We start from the raw sequence: 17,177 nt of genomic DNA on the forward strand, positions 1-17,177 counted from the left end.
TCCTCCCTCTGGTAAGGCTGTGGAGGAGGGTGTGGATTGAGATGTCTCCATTTATGGATAGTCCCTGGTCTACATTTACATTGTATTGTTTGATTGCTGGGACAGGAGACCACAGCCTGGATGGCGCCTACAGATGACTTTTTAAAATCAAATAAATAAATAAATTAAACATTTTCTGATCTAGGTTTACCCAATGGCCTGGCATGCAAAAATGAAGGCCTTCCCAAGGGATAAACAGAATGGTGAGCCAGCAACCTCCACAGTGTCATCACAGTCTTCCCTGCTAAGAGAGTCTGTGCCTTGTGGGCCCATCAGTGCAGGACCCAAAGAGATGGCCTTGGGAGTTGTGACTTGGAGGAGGGTCTGATTTTCAGCGAAGAACATGAATGCTTTTGGGATAGCAGCAGCCATGTATAGCTGTCGCACTGGGGCCCAGGGAGATGGAGAGCTGGGATTCGAACCGGGCAAGCATGCAATGTTCTGTTACAGCCAGCTTGTTGCAGACCAGATTGTTTGTCTTGATTTTTGCAGTGGAGAAGATTCAGGCCATGTTCATAATCCTCAAAGCCTTTGGGACAGTGACCACCTGTCACAACAGCACCTCTACTCGCTTCTCCATGGTCGTGTCGCTGGATTTCAACGCCACAGGCCGAATAACAGCTGCTCACCTCCAGGTAACGCTGCATGTCTCTGCTACCGCATCCAGGTCAGGTGCTGCACAGTGCCAGGCTCTTCCACTGGCAAGGTGGGAGAGCTCAAGTGACCAAAGGAGACCTACTGCAATTCTTCGGTGTCCTTGTATGCCAGGTGCAGGGTTGGTCCTCTCTGGCAGCACCACACAGTAATCCCCGCGGTCACCCAGCTGTCCAGCAGTTGTGGAAATGCACGGAGTTTCCTGCTGGGGACATGAATGGGTGGAGGTTTATAGGAGGTAAAGGGGAATGCCAGTGCTGCCCAGTAAAGCATCTCTATAAAACTTCTCCCTTACTTGTGGTCTAATGGGGTGTGAGAATTCTGGGGGCTATTCCTGGACCATGTGCATGGTAGAGCGGTGGTCAGCTGCTTTTCATGCAGACCCCTTCACTCCATGGTTGGTACAGTCATCATCCGACTGAGTCCTTGCAGAGCACTCTTCTGGTGTCAGCTGCTTAACCCTGGCAAACCCCTGCATGGCGGGTCAGCATTGTGTGGAGGCCAAGGCAGAGGGGAGCAGCCTGCCCAAGGCCACTAGGGCCATGGTTAGAACTGGAGTCCCTGCTTTGAGTCCAGTACTTAGTGCCAGGCGATGCCGAGGGAGTGTTGCCAGACCCGGTTAACAAACCAGAAAGCGTTTGCATTGTCCTGTGGAATACGAACCCTGGAGAAAATAAGCTGATTAAAAAATGGATCTGAAAGCAAGGCCACCCCTGCCACAAGGAGTGTCCTGGTGGAACATTCAGTAAATAGGCAACAAGTAACATCTGCACCCGCTGTCCACGGCTCTGGATTCTCCGCTGCTCTGAGACAAGCCAAAGCACCTCAGAACCTGGGGTGACGGCGGCGGCCTGAGCGCTGACTGGCAGCTGGTTTCTGTGTATTTAATGGAAAATGGCTCTACCTAATTGCTGCCAGGAGGGACAATGGCAGCTGCGGCCCTGCCTGTGTCCCCCGTCTCTCATCTGTCCAGCATTAGACTTAGGTCATCCAAATTCCTGCTAAGCAGGAGCTTTTCAGTGACGCCGCTGGGCCCCACAGCAGCCAGTAACCAGCCACCTCCTCTTGGGGAGACAAGCAGAGTGGGATTGGTGTGAAATATGCATAAGTAAATCTATAATTTGGCATTTAATTAGCAGCACCGTACATGTTGACCGTGAAATTAAACAGAAGCCTCTATCTGCTTTCATTATCACTGCCGGTAAGGGAAGCAAAGCTCTGCCCTTGTTCTCAGGAGCTGAGCTGCTTGGGTGGGAATCCCAGGGACCAAGAATCAAGCAGCAAATACTCCCTGCATGTCACTGGCACATGCTTCCTACGGCTCTGGCCCTGCCACAGAGCTAGCAGACCTTGCCTCGGGGCTGGAACATTCCCGTGAGTGCACTGGCTGGGCCCCTCTGCTGAGCCGCAAGAAGGGAACCAGCCCTGCACCCGCCTGGGACGGGGCAGACTAGAAGAGACACCCCTGGTGCAGCTCAAGGCTGACTTTGGCTCTCTCACTATTTCCATTTCTAATGCTCCCGGAAATCCGCTGCATCAGTTCTTCTTCCGAGATTAAATTCCCTGAATCCCTGAGTTTGAAAAAGGCCAGTTATTGTGTGCATGGAGAGACGCTCCAGGTGATGGAGGCTTTTCTGTCTTTCTTTTCCCTTCAACTCACCAAGGTGTCCATGTAGCAACATAACCCCCCTTGGCTTCCTGCGTGTACAGGTCAGGTTGCCAGGGCTAACTGTGGATGAGTTGGGAAGTTAACGGCAGTGTGGAGAAGGCTGTTCCCAGCATAGAGGGGAGAGCAGCAAGGAGTCACTGACCAGGAGGGTCCCCGATTTCCAAGAGCAAGTCTTTGTAGTAAGCAGTGATGGTGAAGCTGCCAGGCTGCACCCCCTCTCTGCTGGCAGGATTGGCTTGGCTCGGCTCAGCACTGAGTGTGTGGGGAGATGTGTCCAAGCCATCTGAACATGCACTGCTCTCTGGCACTGCATAGCGGATAATCATCTGCAGCTCTATGGGGAAACTATCACAAGAATTGGCTCTTTGCAGTAGGTTGGCGCTTCAGCTGCAAAGGCAGGAGCACTCAGCCATAAAAAATAATAAAGGTCAAAGAGTTTGGTTCAGGCTCATTTCCAGTCCTGGAATGGTTTGCCTGTCCCTGGGATACAAAGGAAAGTATCATTTGAGTGGTCGTTAGCGTTTTCAACAGCGCCTAGGTGATGTAAAGCCCAAGTTCCACTGAAAGTCCCTTACATGCTGTTGAAAGTTTTACCCCTTCATGCCTTGGGCTAAATCCTCCTCTCAGTTACACCAGTTACTTCGCAGGGGTGTTGGGCTGGTGTAACCCAGAGAAAAGTTTGGTCTCTCAAATAATCCATTTTTAAAAGCTTTAATCTTTTGTCCAAATACAAAATATGTAAAAAATCCAGGTGGCATCATCCTATCCCCAGGCCTGTGGGTCTGGCTCACTCCTCGGTGACTCTGATCTGGCCAGTGATGGGCGTTTGGCGTAAAGAACCCCTGCCGTCACAATGTACAATGGTCATTTGGCTATTCCCAGCCAGTCTGGGTTTCACAGCCTCTGGGCTCGGCTGGCCCTGGGCGGGGATTGCAGACTGGGGAGTGGATGCTGACCTTCTCTTTCTTTCCTCTGCCAGACGATGCTGTTGGAAAGGGTCCGTGTTGCACAGCAACCAGAAGGAGAGAGCAACTTCAGTGTCTTTTCTCAGATGCTGGCAGGCCTGGACATGGCTCACAGGTATAGCTGAGGCCACATGTGTGGGACGAAATCTGGTGTGTCTGTGTGCAATAGCTTTCTGCCATGCAGTCATGGCTAGATGCCATGGTGATGGGGCCTCTTGAAGTGATGCATCCAGCACAGACTGGTCTAAAAAGATTGGATGGGGGTGAGGGAGTGAGACGTGTTAATATCTACCCTCCCCAGGGGACGGATTCATGAAGACAGACTGAGGGACAAACTGTTCCCTACAGCAATGGGACCAACCTCAGCAAGGTCATCGCGTGCAGCCAGGGAGATTGAGGTTTGATTTTAGGACACACTTTCTAGCTGTAAGGGTAGTCAAGCTCTGGAACGGGCTTCCAAAGGAGGTTGTGGAATCCCCGTTACTGGAGGTTTTTAAGAACAGGTTGGACAGGGATGGGCTAGATAATACTTGGTCCTGCTTCAGTGCAGGCGACTGGACTAGATGACCTCTTGAGGTCCCACATTTCTACGATCCTGAGTGCACCCAAGTAAGTCCCTGGAGGAGGTTTGCTGAGGGCGGGATTGATTACGAACCCACAGGAATGCACGGGGGCCGCCAGAGAATGCGCAGCAGCATAGCGAGGGGCGAGGAGGAGGCAGTGATGGGTGGGAGAGGACAGCAGGCAAGGAAAGGGCTAGTTAATTCTTGCATTGGAGGGGACAGTAGGGCGGGATACAAGGCTCTGTTCAGAGGCTTCCAGGCAAGAATGGAGCCTGTGAGAAACACGTATGGACTAGGGGGGATTCTAGCAATCTCTCTCCTGTCTGTTTCTGTTTGTGCTGAGAGCTATTGGTCTCTCTAGCTGGGTTACCAGTCAGGGAAAGATGAGCCTCTCTAAATAAATAGGCTCTTTTAGCACTTCCTGGCAAACAGTCCCTATTATGTGGTGAAAAACACCAGCCAAGGGAGGTCAGGATCTTGGTGCTAATCTGTTGCTGTGTCTTGTGCGGGGTAATAAACCTGTGTGAGAGAGGCACAGCTGGAGGAGACCCTGGGCTGGGGTCCTGTCAGGGCTGAGGTCTGCTAGCTCCTCAAGCAGTGCTGAGGCCCAGAGGTCAGACTAACCCGAAGGACTCCCTTTCTCCTGCACTGGCAGCTGAATCCCAATGAAGAGGGCGATTTCTTTGCCATTGTGGGGCAGTGATGTGTGTGTTCAGCCCTCTCTTACAGTCCGTCCCTTTCCAGAGAGAGGAATGAAAAGCAGTTCAGTTCTTTCCTCCCAGCTCCTGCAGGAATATTCCACAGGTTGAGTCCAGGAGCCATTCCTCAGGGAATGTCAGGAAAATCCTTTCATGGCTGTGGGAGACAGAGGCCGAACTCATGTTCTCTAACCAGTAGCTGCCGGTTGAGTAACAATGTACAGAAGTTACGATCTTGCAGTATAGCAGGTCAGGAGGAGATCTTCGCTGCATAGGTCCATTTAGACTCTTCTAGCCAATTGTGCAAGCCCCTCTGATTACACTCAGAGAACGGTGTTCAGGTATAAGTTTTAAAAAAAGGCTACAAATCACAACATTTCAGTGTGCTGGTCACTTGGGTCATCCCTTGTGGAGGTGCAGTACTGTCTGCAAATATAACCTCACCACTGCAAACCTCAGCACACGAGACTGAGATCTTGCACCCGATCAATATTTCATACAGCACATTTCCCCTCACTTGCTCCTCCGACATTCATTAGTAGTCAGCTGTACCATGACCCAGTGCCTTTGAAGGTACCAGTTCTCAGCTGGGTGATGGGCACTGTGGTTTCCATGTCCCTTTATTATTACAAAAAGTCCATTTCAATAACGAGATGTATCCCCTAGACAGAAGGGTGGATACATTAGACTCTTCAACAGCTAGACGTGATGAGGTTTCGGCAGGGAGCTCTGTGTGTGTGTGTGTGTGTGGAGAGAGATGCTAGATAAAAGTGACGCACTTAGAAATATGGGTCAAAGGAGTATTACACCAATGAGAGAGTGGGCCTTATTCTCCTCTTGTGTACACGGGTGTAAATCGAGAGTATAGCCAGCTAGGTCGATAGGCGCTTCCATGCACAAAATGTGTACAGGCTTCAGAAGAGTCAAGCCACCAATTCTGAGATGTTTCTCCTCAGTCACAGAGTTGCTAATGGACACAGTTGGCAGATCTGCATAGCTTTCTGTTCGATAACTGTTAGACCATTGGGATCTGCTTCCAGGCTCCCCTGTTCCCCCCACTATTTATACTCCAGAGCTGCTTTGTGAAAGCGTTTTCCAGTTCTCTGTGATGAGGGATGAATACAGAACAGAGATTCTTGGAACGTATAGTGCAGATCATCCTGGATACCTTGCACTAAGCACAACACTTCTGTGCTGATAAAGAAGGTGAAAAAAAAAATCTGTCTGGCAGAGGCTTTGTTGTAAAGGTCTTTTGACAGGATTGCCCTTGACCAGGCTATTGTTAGAGGTAGATGTATTGTTATGGGCTAATAAGGGAGACTTTAAACAAGAATTGTAGGATCAGACAAATCAACATGATATAGTCAGGGGATGGGAATTAGGCTCTGGAACCGTACTGAGGGACTCTGATTTCCCCAGCAGAGGGAGCAGAATACCTATTAAATGATTTCCCCACACAGCATTTGATTTTAGTTTTGACCTGTTTGTTAATCTGTTGTCTGATAGAATGAGATTGGACAACAAAGACACATAAGCAACAGAAATCAGGGCATTGTATTATAGGGAGTTTATTTCTGGGTGTCTTCTTAGGGGAAGTGGGCAAACGTTAAAGGTTCCGGGGTGTGGAGTGATCACTTTCAGAGATTTGAGTGTGCAATTGAGCGAGAAATCTTCAGAGAACAGGTTCGGGCAGGAGACTTCTGGCGCTTTTGCATCTTGGCTAAAACCAGGATTGGGCGAATCAGAAGAAAATGAAAAATAATTCCCAAAAAATTCAGTTAACAGTTTAACACACACACAAATAATTGAATTCTGGATGCCAGTTTGGGTCACTTTTCATTTTATTTGAATGATTTCACCTCCCACCTAATAACTCTGGGCTGCACCCGACCCAAGTTAATTCGCCCTCTGCTACAGAAATAGTCCCACTGATTGTTGACTCCGCTGGCAGGGCCATCTCCCCTCGTACCTGCAGCGCTCCATACACACCAAGGAACGAATGCCCTGGAACCCAGGAGGCCTGAGCTCTGTTTGCTTTAGTTGGCCCATGTGGTTCCTGGAATTCCCCATCTCCCTTTCACAGAACCATGTGGGCACCCTGGTTCGTATCTGCAAAGCTGGGTTGTGACTGCAATGCTGACCCTGTGCGATACCGTACAGCATGGTAGTGAATTCACACTACAACAGAATAGCTCACTAGCATGTGATTTGTATTGTGGAGTTGGTAATTGCAGGACTGGAGGTATAAACCCGTACATGGCTAGGAGCCTTTATTAATCACCTCGCCTCCAAACCCAATGAGTTACTTATCAAAGGGAGGGAAAGGAAGTGTCAAGTATGTTTGTACATCTTGTGCATGCAGCATGGACTGCAAGGGGGGGACTAGCACTCAGAAATCAGGAAACAAAGATGGGAATTGGAGAGAATTTGCTTTGGCGAAAGGAGTTGAAACTGCTGGCCAGTGAAGGCCTTTCTAGAGTGAAGTTTGCAATACTCCTTTGGGCTTGATGATCTCGAAAAGGGCACAGAGAAGCATTTCCAATAGCACGAACCTTTAGGAAACACACCCGAAAACATGAGTTTAATATGCCCTCCTCCCTCGAGAGAGACATGCTCGCTCTCTCTCAGCGGAGCGATTGGATTATCCAAGCTCCTTCGGTGGCTTTGAACACTACTTAGTGCCATTGCATTGGGTCACATTTTCGTGCACCAGATCCTGCTCCCTCTGGAGAGCAATAAGACTGATCAGGTAGCACTGAGGTGTGGTTTAATTTTCATTTTTCATAACTGCTTTCAGGACGATGCTGCACTTGCACCAGATGGCTGAGAGCAACTCCTTTGGAATTGGGCCGTGTTCGAAGGTAGGGCATTACCTCCTGCTTTGCCTGTATTGCTTTTCCCTGGACTGTTCTGTACAGCGCTGTTTGGTGTGCATGGCTTTGTTCCGATGCACCATGTGACAAGAGTGTTGCTCCTAGGCATGAACCTTTGAAATGACACTTCCTCTGGTTTTAGAAATATGCTGCAGGTGGAGAGTTTGTCAGCTGTGCATTAGCAGAGCAATACTCCTCAGATGAAATTACCTGCCCAGCCGAGGTGGACCCTTCCCATGTAGTGTCATGGAGGTCTAAACGGGAAATTTAGGGGTCATCATGTGATGTATGGAATGCACAGACCCTGAACTTCCCTGAGACATTTTGAACCTAATGTGGCTCCTGAATAGACCGGCTGGAAAACAAGAATTTGGCTTTGTGAAAAAAAAATTAAATTTCCACATTTGTTTTTGTTCCACGTTCGTATAAAAACCAGAGAGCGAGTGCTCCTGCTTCAGAGTCAGGACTTTCACTGGGCCTCTCGCATCCCAGGGGAGTGCTCTCAAGGCTACTGGCCATTCTCTCTCTCTGACCAGAAATATCCTGGACCTGAGAAACCTCCCCAATGACATTTTCATTGACAATGACACTTTTCCATGGCAAGTTTTGTTTTTAGTGATTCAACATTTTCTGATGAAAAGACATTTCATTGAAAAATTTGGACTGGCTCTACCTCTCAATTTCAGAGTTAGGGTGCAGGGGTCTGAACCAAATCCTGGGAGCAAAAAACCTCTGAATTACTTGCACAGCACCTCCTTCCTTGAATGGACAGTTCATTTCAGGATGGATGGACTATACATTTTCTCTAAAATACAGCTGCCTCTCTTGGGAGGCTCAAGAACAAGTGCCTTCGTCACACCCACTGGCTCCCAATTCGGATGGAGTTTGCATTTCTTGTCAGTCATGGATGGAAAAGTGGGTGGTGTGTCATTAGCTTGGGTGCACAGGAGAGCAGGCGAGGAGCCAGGGAGTGCGTCAGAAGGAGCTGAGTTTATTTGTTAAATAGTGTGAAAATGGTTTTCTGGACTGCAAGACCCAATCTCTTCATACCGCTCTGTGGGAAGAGAGAGGGGTGACAATGGAGTCTCCAGTGGCCTGATTCGCTGCTGGCCTGTCCCAGACCCATACCATGACACCAGAACGTCGACTCCCACCTCTGATCAGCCAGCGGTGCCAGCCTCCATCATCCACTTGGTACATTTCTCAACAGGCACCTTTGTGGTTGCTTCTACACGGCCTCTCGTACTTTGGAGGAGCTTCCCATAATCCCCTGCTAAGCTACCTGCTTCAAATCCCCCCGTAAAACTCTCGTTTACCAGGACGCGTACATAAAACCTGACAATGGCTAGCCCCGGGTGTGCTGAGAGCACTGGGTATCGTGCTGACGGATACTGTGTCATTGGTTCTTAGTGCTCCCCTCGCAGTATCTATCTATCATCTCTTCTCTTGTAAGCTCCTTGAGACAGGCCCATCTGTTCACTCTGTCTGTACAGCACCTAGCACAACTGGGTCCTGGTCCTTGGCTCGGGCTCCTAGCCGCTCTGGTAATGTCAATAGTAAATACTAGCAGTAATAGCTGTAGTAACGCAGTGCGCCTTGGCATCCGGCTGGCTAGTTAGGTAGAAGATCTTGCAGTGATTGGGACCCCCCAGTCTGGAGCTGTCCCCTGGGTCCGAGCACACAGTGACTTTGACACACACTTCTCATTTTGGCTCCCAGTGCTAGATACTGCGACAGGCTCCAGAACGGCCCTTGTCTTGTGCTGGGTTATGCTGAGCTCTGTTGGGGTGGTGAGGGATGAGGCAGTGCAGTGGGGGACAGTGCAAGTGAAGGAGCTGAAATTCCTTAGCACAGCTTTACAGTGGGTACCCGGGAGGCACTGCTAGCTGATCTGAGGGAGGGCTGGTGAAGGGAAGCAGAGGGAGCAGGCAGAGACTGGGGGATTGTGGGCCACTGGTTTCTTGGTGTCTGTAGTGGAGCAGTCTAGCATCCTGCTGGATTAGAGTTTGTCTCAACCTTGTATTTCGAAATTCAGGCACTCACTGCAGCACCTTTAAGGAAATATGTCGGCCTCTAACATCACTGATTCAGTTAAATCAGACAGAACGTACTGTTCTAAGTATGTGTGAATAATTCCTGATATTTCCTTGCGACAGTAGTTCTCAGATGGGTGAGATCATGCTTCGGAGAACATCAGAATAATATTTTTAGGGGGTAGAACTACACTTGGTTTTCATCAGCTGCTCCTTATTAGTTTTAGCTGTTTGCGGGTATTAGGCATTTTACCAAAGCACTGGATTGAATCACAGCAATTTACAGTTATATCAGCTTTTGGTATAATTCAAATTTCAGTCTTCATTATGTCGCTGTTAATCAAATCCAAGGGCCAGACAAATGAGTTGCTCTGCAATTGATCCCTTGGCCACAGGCTGGGTGGAGTTTCCAGGTTTGGCAGGGCACAGCCTGTTATTGATCACTGCTAATGCACCAGGCAACGAGCTCAGCTTTCACAGGGTTAAAATGGAAGCTGCCTATTTCCCAGCGTAATGACCTTCTTTCATCATTCCTTCCTTCTGTTCCAGAGTGCCCAGATTTGGATAGAACTGCAGATATCCTCCCTGTGGACAATTCCTCTCACTAGTGCTGCTGGCTCATTTTTTTCAGCCCCACAGTGCATAACAGGCAGATGCGAGTGACTGACCAGCTCCGTAGGTGCAGTGTATCTTTGGCAGCAGTGGGTGGGGAGAGCTGGATCCACCTGCATTTGTGAATCTGAAATTGACAAGGAAAGGACACAGGGTTGGGGTATTTCTTTTCTCCTTTCTTCATTGTTGCTCTGCTGCCCATGGGATTAACAGGGATTCAGGCTGTGATCTCTGAGACGCTGCACCAGGCAAAGGGCTTCTTGAGTTACATTTTAGTTGACGCCTGTGTCACAAAACCGATATATGATGCTCTTCACTGTGCTAGCTGAAGTCTTTCATTACAAAGTGGGGGATTTTTTATTCCTTTCTCCCACTCACTGATCTCTTTAGGTTTCACTTCTTCCTCCCTAGCACTGTTAATGTGGCAAATATATGAAGGAAAGTGACCTAATTAACAGTCAGTATAGAAAAATGAAAATGGTGCATATTTAAGCCAGCCTGCTAATGTTGCCTCAATTCCATCAGTGAACTCTTCAGTGTGCACATTTCTTTAGTCTTAGCAAATCAGCAAAGTGAAAAGAATTAAAATGCAAGGAATCTCCCTGGAAATGCAGGCAGGAGTCTGACAATCTCTGGGCAATGCATCCAAGGAGTCTACTGGCTCCTTCAGAGCTCTAATGAGCCTCTCTGCCAGTTTGTGCTATCTGGGACAGTCAATCCGGGGATTAGTGGCTTGCTGGACTGCAGCGGCATTTGCAGATGCCTTGTGGTCCATGGTGTCGGTGCCTGTTAGAGAGCTTTAATCTGCGGATGGCTGACATGCTGCCCACCATGCAGTGGGAACCCGTGCACTGCAGAATGGGTTTTCTAATCTCTGACCCATTCCAGGTGCATGTGTGTAGGGGTCTGTGATCTCCGATAACAGGCAAATGTGGCAAGACAAACAGAAATGCACATCCTCTCCGTCAGCTTTACTTCCTGGTCAGTGAGATCAGTCGGGAAGCTTTCCCTGCGTTGCAAAAGGCCCTTTTTAAACCAAATTGAGATGTTAGGCTTGGACTGGGCTGCAGGAGCATCCACTGCCAAGCACCACCAGATGGCCCGTGTGATCTTTGGTTGGGTTTGGAGCTGGATCTGTTCCTGAAACGATATTGCCTTGTTCTACGCAGACGGAGCTCCCTGAGGCCTCTTCCAGCTGCTCAGCTCCTGGCTGCATAAAGAGTTAAGGCGTGCCCAGGGGTGTGGAAAAGAAATTAGCAGGAAAGTCACAACAGCCATTTCCCCAGGCAGTTCCTATTCCTTTCACAGTGGCTGAGCCACCAATACAAAGGCATGACTCAGACAGAGCGGTGACTTCCTAGGTACCAAGGACTTCCCGATTTCCAGTGGCCAGCCCAGTGGTTGGATGTGCTGGGTTGTGCTCTGCAATGGTGCATGCTGCGAGAGAGCTGGTGTCCTAATGTGGATGAAGCAAAGCCCAGCTGCATTTCTGGCTGTTGTCACAAGCCAGGGCGTATATTGTGCCTCCTATTCAGATTAGCACGGTCCTGGAGGAGAAGCAGACAGGACGTCTCCCTCAGTGATGCTTCATATTTCTCTGTGGTGGCTGTGAATACTGCCGTTGGGGTATCAAGGAAACAACACGGATTTATGCTGATTGCGTACTACGTGTGGCAGACCCAGGGGCTAATAACAAAAAGGAAAAACCTTCACACCCACCCCTAGCAATTGAGGGCGGGGCAGGGTTATTTTTAGATTCTGCAGCAGGGTGAGCTGAAAACAAATTGCACCATTCTAGACAGTGCAGCTTTATGATAGCGATGCAGTTGTTAGGGTTGGAAAGACACTTTCATTATAAGCTCTTATGCCAGGCATGTACCCTTTGGCCTGAAATCCTTCGTGCTTGTTCTCAATGTAAAGGTGACTCTTCCTTTGGGACAGATCCATTAGGCTGTTTTTGAATTAGCCAAGCATAAAAATGAAAATGTGCGTGACCTTGTTTTGTTGTGTGCTGTTTTATCAATGGAATAAAAACCCGGAGTCCTTTTTTGCTTGGAGATATCTCAGAAATGGCTTATGTCAAATGTGCTCTAGATTTGTAGGCTGGGTCTCCAATAGGCACCTTTGAAAGTCCTAACCTGAGGCCGTGTAGAGTGTGGGAATAGGGTAGCATCTCTTTAAATAGCTAGTGAGCCCTCTAGTGGTGCTCACCATGTTCTGGGTTTTAGCAGCTGCCAGAACCCTAATGGCAGAGCAATGTATATGCGGCTAAGTCATGCATGTTGTATATATCCAGTAAACACAGCTATTTGGAGCCCGCTGTGCTTGTATGGGTCCTTCATGGTACGTTTGCCGAAAATATAAGACACAGCTATCCTTACTGGGGGTAACCAGCTTTGACATGTTTGAAGTAAAAGGAGGATTGTATCAAGCTGGGTAATTGTGTCAAGGTGAGTTTCTCTGGGGAGACTGTAGGGAGGCAAAAGCTGGGCAAACTCTTGGGCAGTAAAACAGGAGTTTTGTGTCTCAGAATTGTGCATAATACGTGTTTTGGACGGGGTGGCACTCTGAGCCTACGTCAGGGATCATTTGTCAAGGGATTGAAATTGGGCACCAATTAGCGCTGGTTGATTTATTGTGTGCTGTGGTCAGTTTCCAAAATATTTGCTAAAACAAGGGAGGACTAGCTCCCTGGCTGCCAGTTCCTGTTGAGATTATAGCTATGTGTGTATATGTGGGGTATAGGTACGTATCCACCCACAGCATACATCTATGTCTTTATTAAATATATCTGTGAAAATCCCTTTCCACCAGTATACCCCCCTGTCCCTGGGACTGAACTGCAGTGACATTCAAAACACGGAGAAGCTTTTGCTTTGCTCTTGAGGTGCAGATGGAGAGAGACTAACGGGTGACATTGAAACAAGGAACTGGAGCCACTGCAGCATGTGTGTGGCACCATGCTACTTATCAGAGATTCCTGCAGAAGCTGCAGCTCAGGGGAGGAAGCCCAGCAAGTATTCACAAGCTGTCCCCTGGGACCAAGAACTAAATACCCCATGAAGTCAGGAGGAATCACAGCTGTATCCTGCTACTGAGTTCCCCTCTGAGCCATCTGAAGGCTGGTTGTAACCCTTTCCCAATGTGACCCTACCCTGAATCAATACGATGGTTTTATTAAGTGAACATAAAGACTGGCTAAGTCCCTAGGGCTGGTTTCTGATCTTGCCTGGTTGCCTGGTCTTGATTCCTGCATCCCAACCTGTTCTAATTCAAAGCAAAACTTTTGGTTGCAAACGAAACCCAAACTTCACCCCAACCCCTGCAAAGTTACAGTGCAGCTCCATGGACGAGTGATGGGAACTGGTATGAAACAAAATGAGATCGGCTGCACATGGTCATATGGCATTAAACGCTCAGGGAACTTTGCATTTTCTCCAGGTAAAGCCCCCTAAAGTTAGCCTATACACTGCAGTCCCTTGCTGATTCCCTGGCCTCAGTGTCCATTGCAAGCTGAGTAGGGCTGCTTAGAAATTTTCAGGTGAAGCAGAGTTTTGTCAACAAATGCCAGTTTGTCAAACCCAAAATGTTTTGTGAAAAAAGTTTGGGGAATTTTCATTGAATTGCAGGTAGAGGGGTGGCGGAGCCCTGTCTGCCTGGTTCCCTGCCAGCTTGCCTGGCGGGCTGCTGGGCACCCCAGGGCTTCGAGGTTCAGGGCTCTGGGGTAGCCTGCCCTGCAAACTGAGTATTGCTTTCAGCAGCTGGGGGCCTGGGGAGCATACTTTTTTTCAGAATCACCATTCGTTGGCGTTTCTGAAACGTTACTTCTTTTGAAGTTCTGCTTTGTGGGAAACGTGGAAAAATTTGGTTTGGTTCTGAAACCAAATGTCAAAATATTGAAACGCCCCGGGAACCAGAATCGCTGCCCTTGGCCAGCTGGCCTGGTGCTGTCGGGCTGTAACAGTGACTGTGCTCATAGCTGCTTTCGAGAGCACAGCCAATGGGACGGGCAACCAAGCAAGCCAGCTTGAGGGGTTGTGTTGACCTCTGCTCTGAGGGAGAAGGAGCCCAGGGAAATGTCACCTGTAGAGAGGGCACTTAGTGTCATGGTGGCTTTCACAAAGTAAAATCACTTTGAACCAACTTCCATGCATTGGCTGCAGAGCAGCGCTTCACAGCAGCGCTTCACAGCATGGCACAAATCAGGTTTTTTTATGGCCAAGGTATAAACCTCTAGAAAAAAACGGATTCGCTTCTGATGAGCCCAGCGCTGGCCATGCCCATGAAGCCACTCTAAGAAGGAGAGAGAAGAACCAGAACTGGTTGACTTTGCTTTTGTTTCTCTGCGCCGGCGGGGAAAGCTGCCGAGCTTGCTGATCTCACAGAGTATGTAGGGCTTATTAAGTGACTGAGCTGAGTGGGGAATGAGGGGAAGGTCCTCCAAGTTTCCTGCCTATTGAGAATAAACTCTTTTAAATAATTTGTCCTTATTAACGGGGAGAGAAAACCCCAGCTGTGCCACTCAGCCGGTCACTGCACCAAAGGACATGATGCGTTGCCATGCTATTGCAACATGCTATGCTAAACACGGCAGATTGAAAGAGAAATGAGGCATCAGGTATTTCAGAGGCATTGACTTGCATAAAATCCTGAAGATTGAGTCTGTTTCTGAAAACCGTGGTTGGGTTTAGGGGAAATGACACTACATTACAGGAATCTCGTAATAAAACAAAGTAAGTCAATTAAAAAAAACCACCAACAGCTCCCCGCCACTCCCTTTTTTCTAACTAAAGCCTTTCCTGCAGTTTATAGTTTGTACAATGAGAGAGCCAATGGCCAAGATTCCTAAAAGTGCCTGGTGATTTGGGGTATCTCAGGTTTTGAATGGTCAGTCTGAGACACCTTTCCGTAGGCCTGATTTTCAGAGGGTGGGTGCTTAGCACGTTTTGAAAACCAGGCCCCTGTAAGTTGTCTCAAAGAGGGTATCTACAATCACGGAACGCTTTTGAAAATCTTGGCTGACCTGCTGGCTGATCATCACAGAGATATGTTGCCATCAGAACTGCAGAACTTTAAAGGCTGCATCTGGAGCACTGAAGAATTTTTCCCATTTTTTATCATAATTTGGATGATGGTCACCTCCAAAGTGTTACTTTGCATGAAACTTGCAGGGATCCATGATGGCTATTTTCATAAAGTTCACATGTGAATGTCCACGTGTCGGAAGCAAAGCCAGTGTCACTGGAACATGGATTTATTTAACTTGAAACTTATTTAATCCACAGAATGATTCACACAAGTGGTTCTACGTGTGCTTGAATTATTGTTCATCCTGCTGTTTGTTTATACCAGTCCCAGTGATGCTCTTTGCTGCAGTTTGTTTTCTCCCACAGTAATTTGTCTGTCTACTTCGTATTCTCTTCTCTGCTTTCAAGGCCTTGCATCCTTCTCCTTCTACCAGCTCCTTTGTCATATCACGGATTTCTTTCTAGCCAAGACAGCCCAGCTCCAGCCACATGTTTGGAAAAACGGCAGACTTTAACTGGGTTTTCTCATCAGTAGCCTTATCATAGGCAACAGCAGCACAAAGACCCATTAGATCAAACAGTCTATCCACTGCCAAGGCAGGGGCACTCCCTCTAGACGCTCCCAAGTGGGTTTTTTTTTTTTGCCTTGGGGCTGCATGTGTCTGGATCGAAAATCCTCTTTAAAAGGAAAAGTTATGTGACATCACCAGCATCTGCATGGCTCTCCCAGGGGTTTGGTGGTGTTTTTTTTGTTTTTGTTTTTTTTTTGTAACAAGAGAGAGGCACCAGCGAAATTCCTCCCTGGTGCAACTCTGTTGGTTTCAGCAGAGTTGCACTGGGATGAACCTGGCCTGACAGTCTAGGGTAAAGAAGAGTTTAGAAACTTAATAAGGACTGGAGCAAAGGAGGATTGCGACCAGCTGTGGGATGGTGGCAGCAAGGAGAAGTCTGCTCTCCTGCCCTTCTCTGGGGTTTGACATGAGACAGGCAGCCAATGGCTTTGCTCCCAGGATTTTCTTGCAGGGGCAGGAAGGAGTGGAGAATGATACTTACAGTGCCATGGGAAGCTTTTTGTAGGCTGACACAATGGAATTAATACACTAATGTGTAAGCTGTGGATGCCTGTAGTAGGCACTTTCTAGTAGATCATCATATGGAAATAAAGGAAGCTCACAGAAGTTTTCCTGGTTAGCATCTGTGACTGCATATGCAAGCTGCTATTCTTCCCATTGCCTGCACCCCCGCTTCCAGCAGCCTGTCTTTGTGCTTTGAGCCCCTGCAGCAGCCTTAGCGATCCCTAATTGGCTCCTTGATCCTATATCAGCTTATGGTGTGGACCAGAAAGTGTCTAGGCAATAAAATGGCTCCTGAGTGAGCTGCTATGATGGCCCTGCTTCTCTGCTCCTGGAGCTCTGACTTGGATTCTGATCCTTGATCAACCTCCGGAACCCGAGCACAGGCCCTGATCCCTGGTATTGACCCTCGGCCCGACTCTGACTCCGGCTTGATCCTCAGTTTGATTCTTGACCCCGATACTGACTCTGACCCTTGTCTTCAGTTCCTGACTCCCAAGTGCCTGCCCACTTCCACCCAGGATCCTAACAACTAGGGACATGGGTCTGACAGCTACAAAGGGGTGAGAAAGAACGTAGGGGCTTCGTGCTCATGAATAGCCCACGATCTTTGCTTTATTTTAATGCTCACTGCTCACGAAGCTTCTCCCCAGTTTTCTGTTTGGGGGTTTGCTTCTCTAGCAGGGAGGTGGAGGTGGAAGAGGACAATACTGGGGTTGCTCCAAGCCAGTGAGCTGCTGCACCCTCTTGCTGCTCATGGCAGGGAAGCAGCTACCTCCCCTACAACTTGCCAGCACTGCCTGTTTTCCCAAATTTTTCTACTTGAAACCCATTTGCCTGCTGCCATTGGAAGCGGCCCTTGCAGGGAATCCAGTCCGTGCTTATCCTGGGTCATTGGGGCTTAGTTTTTCATTGTGGGGGTGGCAGGAGCTGGAGCCTGGTCATTCAGTTGCATGTGAACCCTGCCTGCT

General features: G+C 48.5%; 1 protein-coding gene across 5 annotated transcripts in view; it reads left to right on the top strand.

Annotated features, from left to right (window-relative positions):
* MYO18B (myosin XVIIIB) overlaps positions 1–17,177 on the top strand; it is a 201,723-nt gene that overhangs the window by 25,870 nt on the left and 158,676 nt on the right. For all 5 annotated transcript variants that reach the window (XR_012665109.1, XM_075120125.1, XM_075120124.1 and 2 more), the window contains exons 8-10: positions 532–674; positions 3,342–3,442; positions 7,386–7,449. Coding sequence is in view for 4 of the 5 variants with exons in the window: in XM_075120125.1 (XP_074976226.1) it covers positions 532–674; positions 3,342–3,442; positions 7,386–7,449 (308 nt within the window). In the remaining variant the exon portion in view is untranslated. The remainder of the gene's footprint in view (positions 1–531; positions 675–3,341; positions 3,443–7,385; positions 7,450–17,177) is intronic.

Source organism: Caretta caretta, chromosome 15 (genome assembly GCF_965140235.1).
Source record: "Caretta caretta isolate rCarCar2 chromosome 15, rCarCar1.hap1, whole genome shotgun sequence".
Lineage (NCBI taxonomy): Eukaryota > Metazoa > Chordata > Testudines > Cheloniidae > Caretta > Caretta caretta.